The 12,880-nt window shown below is 44.7% G+C and overlaps 1 protein-coding gene across 1 annotated transcript in view; it reads right to left on the reverse strand.

Annotated features, from left to right (window-relative positions):
* MYH15 (myosin heavy chain 15) overlaps positions 1-12,880 on the reverse strand; it is a 130,023-nt gene that overhangs the window by 22,766 nt on the left and 94,377 nt on the right. The window contains exons 31-34 of the mRNA XM_046657871.1: positions 11,234-11,583; positions 8,827-8,951; positions 5,877-5,992; positions 57-249 (exon numbers count right to left, since the gene is read on the reverse strand). Of these exons, the coding sequence (XP_046513827.1) occupies positions 57-249; positions 5,877-5,992; positions 8,827-8,951; positions 11,234-11,583 (784 nt within the window). The remainder of the gene's footprint in view (positions 1-56; positions 250-5,876; positions 5,993-8,826; positions 8,952-11,233; positions 11,584-12,880) is intronic.

The following is a 12,880-nucleotide window of genomic DNA, read 5'->3' on the forward strand; positions in this document are numbered from 1 at the left end:
CTTCCGTAAGCAGAGGCTTTCCTTCCCCCCTCCCCCATTTTACAATTTGAAAATACCTTGATTTGAATCTGAAGCTGACCCAGAGACCTTGTTGCCTCTGACGCCTGCTGGTTGGCACAGCTAAGCTGGAGTTCCATCTCGCTGAGGTTCCCTTCCATGCTCCTCTTCAGCCGGGCAGCCTCCACTCTGCTCCTAGTTTCCGAATCCAGACTAGACTGCAGTGAGTCAATAGCACACTGCTGGTTCTTCCTAGTTTTAGAATAACATTCATGGGGGAAAAATCATGCACTCAAATTAAGAAAGGTTACCTGCTGTGTAAGATTCAAATTAAAAAATTAAATTCAAGAAAAATTCTGGGTAATTAACAAAATGAGTCGAAAGCATTTTCATTTTAAAAACAGAGGTTGAGGGGTTAGGTGAGTGATCATATGTCCACCAACACAGACTAAGATTCCCAGGCCAACTTTCCAAAAGAACCAAGGAAATCACCAGAGTTAGAGATTCCTGTGGAGCAGCCTTAGCCTTATCTGAGACCCCCGCTAAAGGACAGTCTAGGGCAAACACCTGCATTTCCTAGGATGGCTAAGGATCAAGGAAGGTTGCTTTTGCAGACAGGCATAATACTTAAAGTATTTTCAATAGTGGAAAATGTCTGAACAAGGCAAGAAAGAGTCACCCAGGTTTGAACAAATCCCAAGCGCCAGCAATACTGCTCTAATGGCCTGTAGACACTTAACTCTCCTAGAACAGCATGGTTATCTTTCCCTAGGAGTTTGAGAATGCAACCATGGATTGGCTAAGAAAACCAGCTGCTGTGTGACGTTGAATTATTTCAGGATGCCTTCAGAACAATCAAAACCCTATGCTGAAACCATATTTGCAAAGTGACAGAAGCTTAGACAGGAGACGTGCGATCAGAAAGGCGATGAAAATATGTGGGAGCCCACGTAATCATTTCTCAGCCCTCGTGCAGTGCGTTGGGGCCATGAAGTCACACGAATTCAGCCAGTGGACTACGGGCATCACCCGCAGTTTCCAAGCCTCACCCGTACAACACTTTTGCTTGTGTGATCCTGTGCTCCCTCTCCCCATCTATGGCAAACTTGGTAGCCACATATGGAAGATTGCGGCAAGGTGGAAGGAATCCGGGTCCTTGATTGACTTTGAAGAACGGCGGCCCACTCTCCATCATGCCCCATGTCAGATTCTGACATAAAGAAAAATAAACCTTGATAGTTTTAAGCCATTAAGATTTGGTGGTTGTGAGTCAGGACAGGTTAACTGTTATAACTAACACATACCCTGTTAGGCTCACCCTATAAAACAGGCCTAGGGCTGGACAGATCCGACCGAAAAGGGAAAAGCCTTCCGCGTGCCCTTCCTCACAGAGCCATCAGCACAAACAGCTAACATGTATTCATCTTGGGTCAGAACCAGGTTCCATGTTAAACCATCATTGAGCCATATGCCCTGAGCTCCAAGGCCAATCAGGAAGCATCAGCCTGCAGGGGAGTTTCTGACTGGGTGACAGGTGGAGGCTCCACTTTTCATGACCACTTTTCATCTCCCCATGGGTGGAGGGAGGTCCCAGAAGTAGTTATGGAAATGTATGAGAAATAATTCTTTCTGGTTCCAGAGCCAAGAGTTAGCACCTCTCCTCTGCCAACACCATGTCCCTGGCCCCACAAGCTGTCAGCCTCACGTGCCTGTCCTTGGTCCTGGGCTTTTGTTCAGCAACCAGATCAGAAACCTATGGGGATGCCAGTACATGAAGTTAATAGAAACTGTTATGGGCTGAATTGTGTGTGTGTGTGTGTGTCCCCATATGTTGAAACCCTAACCCCCAGTAGGTAGAATGTGACTGTATTTGGAGACAGGGCCTTTAAAGAGGTGATTCAGTTAAACTGAGACTGTTAGAGTGGGCCCTAATCCAACCTGATGGGTGTCCTTAAAAAAAGCGGAAATTCGGATACAAGAAGAAACACCAGGGAGACGCACAGAGGGAAGACCCCGTGAGGACACAGTGAGAAGGTGGCCATCAGCAAGCCGAGGAGAGAGGCCTCAGGAGAAACCAAAGCTGTGGACACCTTGATCTTAGACTTCTAGCCTCCAGAACTGTGAGAAATAAATTTCCATTGTTTAAGCCCCCCATTCTGGTAATTTGTTATGGTGGCCCTAGATGACTAAGACAGGGACACACACACTCAATAGCCCTGAAAGCTGTAAGACACTCCTCTGTCTTATGTTGGGGAAACTCTCATTTCTGCCACCGCTGACTCTCCTTACACAGGGACTCTAGAGCAGAATCCTCTGAACAGAGATACATTCATTCCAGTTAAGCAGACAAACGGAATGTTTCAAACCGTACTGTCTCCACTGTTGTTTATGAAACGAGCGCCCGCAGAGAAGTAGCAAGTGCTGTAGTTTAAGAGGCTTGGCTGTAAGTCAGGCCTAGAGAATGGCGCCTAAACAGTCAACACATTTCATGCAGAGTCAAAAAATCCTGAAAATGAAAACTCTCCCAAGTACATCTTTTAAGAAAAATGAAGCACTCAAGGTCAGGGAAATTTACCAAGGAGTTCCTTTTTTCTTCTTCTCTAAAACGTGAAATATGATTTGAGGAAAGAAGCCAAATGCAAAAAATCCCCAGAAAACCAAAAACCCAAAAATCAGAATAAAACTTGAAAAAGCTAATGATTTCAAATTGGCAATTCAATAGGTCATTTTTTTTCTCTTGCCACATTGCTCATCTATATCAGAGAAACGTAAGATTTACCTTAATTCCAATACATATGATTTAGCTTTAAAATGATTGACAAGGTATTTTGTTAACTAAATACCACGTCTGAGTTTGAGATCCTACTTCTCAAAGACATGCTAAAATATTTTACTTAGAAATGAGAAGAGATTTAAACATATTCTTCTGACACAGACTGGGACAATAAAAGAAATTAGGTTGGACAGTGCACATAAATTAAGACCACATGGTAAAGTTTGAGATAACTGAATTCAGAGAAGTGGATCACAGAGAAGAAAAAGATGATGGAACATCACTAGATACCTGAGGCTACAGGCCAGGGGTGAGCAAATCACAGGTTATGGGCCAACTCTGGCCATGCCCATTTGATTTCCAGTTATCTATGGCTGCTTTCAAGGTACAACTGCAAAGCTGAGTAGTTGTGACAGAGACCCTATGGCTTGCAAGGCCAACAATATTTACTATCTGACCTTATAGAGAAAAATTTTTCCTAACCCGCTATAGGTGATAAAACCTAAGCAAACAAATGCATTTTGTTAGTGTAAGGAATTTCAATGCCTCATTCCCAAAACCTCCTTCCACGGTACCTCTCCAGGCATGCCTGGAGAGAGCAGAATACGTGCCAGGTGCAGTCTGGCTCTGGGCCATCAGAAGACCTCACACATTTCAGTATTTCCTTGAATACCTTGAGTTGGAAGAGGGATATAGTTGGTGGTCCCTAAAGATTTAAGATACACCTAACCAACTTGTTTTCAATCTAGTCTTGAGCCTTGTGGTAGGGTTTGACTTACATGGCAATTATGGCCACCAGTTGTCCTTTAAGCTGGCTGCCAATGTCAGCCCTCCTTTCCTATGTCTAGGCTAGAGAGTGTCAAAGCTAGCCACCAAAACTCCTCCCCACTTTCCATCAGAGACTGCATTGGCACCTCTCTACCTATAGCCGTGATAATTATAATATTTGTAAAATCAAAAAAAATAGCCTAGTCATCCACAAAAGTTGAGGAAACCCTGGCCAGAATAGCAGGCACAGAGTCTGGCCAACATGAAGTGCTCAAATATCTGCTGAAGAAGTGAACCACATGCCATGCATACCAGCTGCTCATACTTTTCACCAACAACAGGCCTCCAGGCCAACTCCCTCAGGATTGGCCCTCACGGAATGGAAGAGCAAGCTTGGCAGCAGAGAATGAGTTGAATGTTACCCAGTTTGCAGCACTATCATGGTTTTGCCTTTGCCTCTGAGTCTTTCTCCTGCTTTCCTGGTCCCTTCGGCTTCCTGAGCACAGTCTCACAGGTCTCCTTCAGTTTCTGCAGTTTCTCAAGGTTCACATGGAGTAGGACATGGGACCTCGTCTTGCCCTCAGGGAACATTTCCCTTCCGTTCTATACCTTACCTGGCTTATCCTTAATTGCTCGTGATCTTACGCTTTCCTAGTATTTCCCCCTGGCATTCTATTCAGCTTCCTTAAGATCCCTTCCTCTCTTAAGCCTTTAAGTCTGATTAAACCAAGGCATTTCTGATACAATCTGCACTGGCACAGAGCACTCTCAAAGAAGGGTCTGCAATGGTATTTGTGATATTTTGTAAGATACGCTCATCTTTCCTTTCCAGATGTACCTATTATAGGTATTATGAATCATTAACTAAAACGCATGAATAACTCGCCTCCTCCCTTTAGCCCGCCCCTTCTCTTTTCAGCCCCTTCACAGCTCGTGCCTTGTCTTCAGTTCTTTCTTTTCCCGGCCCTGGCTGTTTGCATCCCCGGCTTCCTTTGCACTAAGATTGTTATAATTGGTGAACTGCTCTGCGACATTCAGATGTACCTGACGAGATGCAGACTCTCTGAGGATGTATTTTTTCCTTAGCTAGGTTTATTAATAGGCACAGGTTTGACGTTACCTGAAATGAGGTTTTTTTTTTTTTTAACTGCACAAGGAGACGTTCATTTTTGTTCCTCATGGAAGGAAGTAGGGCAAATATCAAGGTCCAATGTTTTCGCCCTTCATCAAAAACATTCTTTCAGACACTGGCTCAGAGCCTCTAAAGTGGATCTGAATTCATCCCACCATCAGTGCTATAGAGGGTAGGGCCGGTGAGTGAGAGCAAAGATAACTCACAGCACATACAAGCCCAAATTTGGCTTGACATCCTCCTTAAAAAAAATGACCCCACGAGAGTTTTGTCTGAAAATGGGCTATGGGAAAGGGGCCAGTTCAATTGACGTTAACAGGGTTTGTTAAATTATTATTAGTTGTCCAACAAACATGTGGAAAGCAGGTTGCCAGTTGAACCTCAGAGCCAAATGATTTTTCTTGCTGACATATGGCATTGACTTAAGGGAACAGATCAGATAGGTAATATCATCATAGCTAATTCCACGTGTTTATAATTGTGCCGTTGATCTATAGAGTGTGAAGTGTTTTGCCAACATCAGCTGACTGGTCTTCCTCACCACCTTCTGTGACATGCAGGGGGCTGCTTTCATGCCCTCGCTTCACTGAGAAGCTGAGTGGAATGTCTAAAGTCATCCGCTTGTTATGATGAAGCTAAGAAAAGATCCTGCAGCCCACGAGTCCCGTCTCATTCAGTTTCCTGACTATTAAGACTCAGCTGCTTCAACAGAGATTCAATAAGCAGCTTAGCTCCTGGCTTCTGCCCATCTCCAAAGAAATGGCTACAGGTGCAGGCAGGGGGTATGGGAAAACTTCACTCTGATCTCACGTTAATGTTAATGTACAGCATCAAAGTTTTTAGTTCTTTTCCTCACTGTTCAGCATGATTGGTCAGTTTCTCAAGAAAGAGACTTATTATAGGGAGATCCAGACAGTACATACAGTCCTTGTACATATGTTTTTTGGTGTGTTATCCTGAGTCTCGTAGGAGTGTAGAAGCTGCTTCAATACAAGAAAATTATAAAAAGTGACAGTAATTGCCTAGAGGTATTTTTTATATTAACAGTGCGAGCTTACTAGAAAGATGCTAGTGGAGAGTTGGACGGGCTAAGTTTCTCTGGTGATGTTCCAACAGGGGTCATAAAAGCAGCCAAATACAGTGAGTTCTGTTCAGTTAAAGATTCTAAAAGATGCGACTGTTGCTCATCAAAATAATCTTAAATACCTAAAGTTTTCTATTTCTTCATCTTTCTCTGAAAGCTTTCTTTCCAGTTCCGCTTTAGTTTCCAAGAGTTCAAGCTGGGAGCGAAGAATCTTGCTTTCATTACGTTCCAGAGCTCCCTGAAATACACAAAGAAAAGGCACTAAATTAAGTCCATTTTTGGACAAAAGTTTTTGAGTTTTTTCCCTCAAAATGTACGTCACTAAGGTAGCTCTCTTTACAGTAGCTGGGAGAGATATAAGTTCAAATCAGATCCCTGAAGATTGGAACAGGATGAGAGACAAGTGATTATTTCTGTTTGTCATGTCACTTACAGCCTTGACGTTCTTAGGGCTTTCAGCTGTAGTTCGAGAACTAGAATTCTAAAGCATTTCATAAAACAGAAAATTTCACTCATGTCTGTGACTATATTTAAACGTTTTAATTTATTACTCTTGACTTTTTCTAATGTATTCCATTTCAGGATGAATCAATAAAATATCAAAGCTAGAACAAGGAAGGTGACAACCCCTACCTGGAATCTTTTATTTGATTTTGGACGTCCCAGGGGGACCAAGAAAAAGTTGAAAGCATTCAGAGAGGAAAAACAGGATAGTGTCCAAATATTGTCAGACGAAGAACAATAAAGGAATCTAGCATGTATGTGACACACAGCCCTCGGTGTGAGCCATTGTACCATCATTATTACTACCACAAATGGATCGCTTTGACAGGTGGGAGGTCTCTGGCCCCTTTGAGTATTTAAATACAGGCAAGGCAATTACTGCCAGGGATGTTATAAAGGTGACTCAAGTTTGAAAGTGCATGTTTAATTAAATCTTTAAAGGCTGTGCCAAAGATAAAATTTACATAGAAGGAGAAACAAACAAAAAACCACTTGGAGGAGACTGATGAAGATGTTTATAAAGGGCACAAAGAGTGACGACTATCTGTTGGTCAGTTAACAATCAGCAGACAGTCCTGAAGGCAGGAGGAATTTTTTGGCCTCTTTCTGAGGGGTGCTTAGCACACACCACCAACAGTAAACAGTCAAACTGAGTAGCAGTTTCAAAATAAAAATAAGAACGATTTGGGGGATTTTAATACGGCTTAAGACCTTGCTGCTGTTCTCTCAACACCACCTTCAATATAAAAGAAAAGAAATAAAAACAAATGCTTGGATAACATTTCCTCCAAAGGAATAAATAGTGCCCTTCCTTCAGGCAAAACCATCACATCTAACCCTCTAGAACACACCAAGAAAGTGAATCTTTGGAGAAGGTCACCTGGAATAATTTGAGTTTTGTGGCTTCAAAAATAATTTGATAAACTTTCTCATAAAGGCTCACCCAGGAAAATAATAACCTAATTTTACAAATACATGTCCAAGTTGATGAAGTATTTATGGATGAGGCTGAAGACAAAACTTAAGAAAATGTGAATAGAATATAGCGCCATCTAGTGGTACTACATGGTACGAGCGCTGGGGTCTTAAAATTCTCACCTTTCCTGTGAGTGCTAGTCCATTTAATAGACAAAGATGTCTACGCGTTGCACACGACTCGGATTGCCCCCTGCCCAATCATCTCTCTGACTGGCTTGTCATGGTGCTTGAAATTTCTACCATAAAAGTTACTTCTTCGGGTAAAGTGGTGGCTTCAGAAAGTCCCTAGCCAGGATGGCCAGAGAACCAAAGGGAACAAGCAAATGAAACAAAGTTCACTTTACAAGGGCCAGACTGACTAGGGGACACCACACTGCCAATCAAAAGGATTCTGTGGAAAAGGTAGAAGACCTCAGAAAACAATTATGCATAAAAAAGCAAGAGCTGTGTCAAGAGCCATCCACTTGACAGCTCTACGTACAGGGTAAGACGGACGCGTCTTCTGTCTGGCAGGTCTCAGAAATGCAGTGATGAGATAAATTTAACAGACATTGCTTGGCACAGAGCAGTCCTTTGGGGTCTGGTTTTCCATTATCACACCTTCCAAAGGCCCCCGCCTAAAATTGACTGCTGTGCCTTTTAAAAATCATCCTCTCTACTGGAGGGTGAGTGGGTGGGGCTGCATTTTAATGTGACCCCGTGCTCATTCAAAGGGTGGGGCAAGAATATGAAATTCCCTGTAAGCAAGCTCTGCAGGGCTTGTTAACTACTCAATGATTGTGACAAGATAACGGCCTTCTGAGTTCCCCTTCTTTGGCAAATGTCCTCTCAGTGGTCCTTTCAATCACTAGCACACACCTGGGATAAAATCAGAGATTTTTCCTGAACTTTTAATCTATAGCACCGAAAACACTCCTGTCAACCTGCACAAAGATGAGCTTTCAGAAACAAATGTTTGAGAGCATCACTTTGAATCTCATTTTCAAAACTAGAGTTTTTTAAAAAAAGAAGTGCTGTGACTGATTCTATTTAAAGAGAGGAGGAGTTATGAGGATATTTATTCATTCAACATTCAACAAATATTTACTGAACCTCTACTACACACCAGGCAATGTTCTAGGCCAGCGCTTCTCAAACGTTAGTGTGAATACGAATCGCCAAGGGACCTTGTTCAAATGCGGGTTCTGATTCAACAGAGCTGGAGAGAGGCCTGGGAGTCTGAATTTCTAACAAGCTCCTGGGTGATACCCATGCAGCTGGTCCCTGGGCCACATTTTGTGTAGCGAGGATCTAGGCAGTGGGGATAAGCTGGTGAATGAGACAGACATGGGTCCTGTGTTCATTTCAATCAGGAGATTTGCATCCACTATTGCTTGTCCTGTTCTCTGAGCCTTGATTTCCTCATTTGTAAAATGAGGACAATAGTTTGCTGGGGTGATTACGTAAGATGATGCATATCAGGCACTTGGCAGGGTGCCTGACATGCAGAACATTTGAATAAGTGTCATTGTGGTGTTGGCATCGGTCAGTCGTTGTGTTGTTAATAGAATGCAGATCTTCTGCTTTGTCTCTGCCCCCTGCAGGGAATACCTCTGCTTCTTCCAGTGCCACCTGGACTTCAGTCTTCTCTTGTTCAATCCGTTTCCTGACCTTTTCCATTTCACTTAAGTTCTTGTTTCCTTCTCTCACCTGATTTGTCAGATTCAAAATCTCTTCTGGAGAGGGAAGAAAAAGCAAAGTTGGTGAGTGAACCAGTCTCAGACCCATGATATCAGGCACAACAGACGATCCCCAGAGGCCCATTGGGACCATGGTCATGCCATCCTTGGTAACTTGATGGCAAGGCCACCACGGGCACACATGAGACCTTTGTTCAAATTAGAAAAAGGCATCCCTTCTTCAATATATTCTTTTGCCATCTGCCAAAAGTTGCCTACAGCAGCTGGTGAGGATGGTGCTTCTTAGAGTGTTGTGCATGGGACAACCTGCACAACTTTACATGGCGGTCCTACTTGCCAGAGCCACACCAGATCCACCTGGTGATGCCCTAGGACACAGGTCTGGAATCCCTACGCTTCCAGTGCAGGTGCTTAGCTATCAACACCAGTTGCCACCCTTGTACCAGCTGCTGCTCAACGTCAGGATGGGAACTTAAAGCACAAGTTGGGTCACCATCAGAAGCCAATGCCTGAGCCCAGACACACCAAAGACTCTGAAGGAGCTCAGGCACTTGAGGGTTTGTGGCTAGCCTCTCATGAACACAAGCCTTTGACAGAGTAAGGCATCCAGAAGTGACAAAACCACCACGGCCTGATATCATTCGTGTCAGTTCTCACCCTTCAGGGAGGAAGACTTTGTACTAAGAGGTGGGGAGGAGGGCCAAGTAGCCCTGGGAACCACCCACAGTCCAGAGACGACCGACGGAGCTCACGAGCTTGCTGCTCCTCTGGTTCTGAGATCCCAGGCTGTGATGGGACGTGACAAGAATTTTAAAAAGTTACGAAAACAAACCTGTTGGAAGGCACTTCTCATATGAATAATAAATTCGTCTCTGATAAGCTCTCTCCAGAAGAGGGGCTCCCAAGAGAAAACTTGGGGCAGTGGTTCTCTACTCTGATCACACCTTAGAATCACTTGGAGAGCATTTGAAAAAGACCTCTGTCCAAGCGCCACAGCAGACAAGAGTGGACCCCAGACCAGCAGCACTGGCCTCACCTGGGAACTTGTTAGAAATGCAAATTCTCAGACACCCTCCTGCACCTACTGAGTCTGCAACTCTGGAGTGGGGCCCAGACAACCGTATCTTAACAAGCCCTCCAGGACGCAGCTGAAGTTTCCTGACCATGGTTCCAGCACTTCTCACATGTCCAGGGACCTGATCATGGACCATGTAGGTCAACAGAGAAAGCAAGTTTCCCTCACGCCTCCAATAGCAATGAACTTGCTCCCGGGGCATCTCGGGGTTTCAAGGCACGTCCCTGTTGCTGCTGGTGTAAGTTGGCAGCCTCTTTGAAGGGCTGCTTGGCAGTACCTCAAAATTTAAAAATTCATTCCTTTAACTCAGCAATTTCATTTCTAGGAATCTATTCTGCTGAAATATTTTCACATGTCCACAAATATATGTACAGGGATGTATAATATAGGATTATTTATAATTGTGAAAAATCGTTTCAAAAAATGAATAGGGTCTAGATAAATAAGTGTTAGTCATCCTCATTATAAAACACTATGTAGCCACTAACGCTCATGTGGCAGGTCCCCGTGCATGGGCGTGCAGAGATCACAAGGCACATGGAAGGTGGCACGGCCTGTGGTTAAGTGGGTTAACGCCAGAGTCAAGCTGGCTGGGCTCAGAGCTCAGAGCTGCTGCTTGTCAAGTGTGAATTTGGACAAGTTCTTAACCTTGTGTGACTCCATATAATCTGCATTTTACAGATACAGAAACTAACACACAAGAGAATTAAACGATGAATAGTTATATATAGAATGGTGTCTGGCACGTAGTATGGGCTATAGAAATATTTATCAAATTGAAAATATATTAGTAAATGAGAAAATAAACGGTGTAGAAATGTGTGTAATTTGAGTAAAAAACACACACGTGAATATATTCATGGGAAATCTCGGGAAGGCTATGGCTATCAAGAAATTCTTAGTAGTGGCTTCCTTTACACAGTGAAACTGGGGCCGAAGGTAGGAAAATAGTCTTATTTTTAGAATTAATTTAATAAAAATATATCTGAAGGAAAAAAATTCAAAAAGGACTATTACAAACGGCAAAGTGAAAACCTGCAGGGACCGTGACAGTGCTGAGGCGTCGGCCGGTGGAGGGCAGCCTTGCTCTGGAAGCCGGTCTCCACCCCCCCCCCCCCCCCCCCCCCCCCCCCCCCCCCCCCCCCCCCCCCCCCCGCCCCCCGGGCCCCCCGGGGGCCCCCCCCCCCCCCCCCCCCCCCGAGCTCCCTGCTCCCGCTCGGGCTCCAGGCTGGGCGCAGAGTACCTCGGAGGTTCTCGTTCTCCCTCCGGAGGGTCTCCTGGCTCATGGTGCTCTCCTCGTAGGCGTGCCGGAGCTTGAGGAGCTCTGTGCTGAGGGCCCGGGCCTCCTTCTGAGCGGTGTCCAGCATCGCCTGGGACTCCTCGTGCTTCTGCTTCTGGTCTTCCAGGCTCTTGTCAGAGAGCCGCTGCTTCTGGTCCAGCGCGGCGGCCGCGGAGCGTGCCTGCCTGAGGTCCGACAGGGCGTCCGCGAGCTCCAGCTGCAGTCGGTGTCTGGCCCTCTCCAGGGAGGCATTTCTGGCATTGGCCACCCCCACGGCTTCAGCAGCCTCCTGCAACCTCATTGCCAGCTTCTTCCTGAGAAGGGAGACCCAAATGGCAAGTGAAAACACGATCCTCAAGAGCTCATCCAGTCTGTCCTTGATTAAAGACAGTGGTCTGGTACAAGAAAGGGTGGCCCAGGGGCTGGCTCAATAGTGCGAAGCAAAAGCAGGTCATGTCTGAAGACGACCTCCCGGTGCCTATTCATCCCAGATGTCTGCTGACCACCTCCTCTGGCTCCTGGGTCCACATGGCCATTATTTTCCCCACCCCTTGCCAACATGGACTTGGAACTCAGGATCTCCAAGTCCCTGGAAGTATTTGCTTACCCTAAACCTTTAATAAGCAATATTTACTTTATTAATGACTTCCTAAGAAACGGGAAAAAGAGGAAGCTTGTACTGGACACTCTCCAGTGGTAAACAACTGAAAAATTCTTAGGTGCGTCTAGTCTCTAAAGAGTTCTTGGGCTCTGCTGCTTTCTCCTGCTCATTCTCTCTCTCTCTTATCGTGTGGCTCCTAAACATGCCCAAATTCTCTCTTTTCTCTAGATTTCTTCTCCACCTTAGGTCCTCTTCCCAAATTTATATTCTCAAGTCGGTCCCATTGTATGTTCACTTAACAGCTCCCACTGTTCCCAGGAGGTCCTTCAGCCATCCTCTGAGATGGAGTGGCTTATTAACCAGCGTTGGCCCTGCTGCTAGGCTTTCTAATGGATGAAATGTGTTCTCTTGCTAATATCCCCTGCAGGGACACTGGCAGTCCCATTCTTTCTCATTTACTACACTTCTTAGATGAAAGGTACTATAGGTACCAAAGCTTTTTCGGACCCGCTGTTACTAAACAGAAAAAAAGGTCCTCCGGAATTAACATGTGCCATATGACTAGCCAAACAGAGCAAGGTGGCCATGAAGCCCCTTTCTGGTGGAATCCTGCAAAAACAAATCCGTGCTCAGCATCTAGGAGGGATCTGGGCTCTACAACTACTCCTTGCCCATGGCTTTCTAACCATGGTCACCTCACTTCTTTGCTTCCTTTTTCTTAACTGTTAAGAGGAGATCCTGATGTGGCAGAGGGTGACTCTAGTTAACAATACCGTATGGTATACTTGGAAGTCACTATGAGAGCAGAGCTTTGATGTTCTCGCTATAACAACAATGACAAAAGGGAATTATGTGGGGTAAATGATGTGCTAACTAACCTTATTGTGGCAACCATTTTGTAATATATACATGTATCAAATCATCACATCATATACCTTAAATTTACACAATATTATATCTCACTTATATCTCAATAAAAGCCAAAAAAAAAAGAGAGACTTGATGCTTTA

This window comes from Equus quagga, chromosome 4 (genome assembly GCF_021613505.1).
Source record: "Equus quagga isolate Etosha38 chromosome 4, UCLA_HA_Equagga_1.0, whole genome shotgun sequence".
NCBI lineage: Eukaryota > Metazoa > Chordata > Mammalia > Perissodactyla > Equidae > Equus > Equus quagga.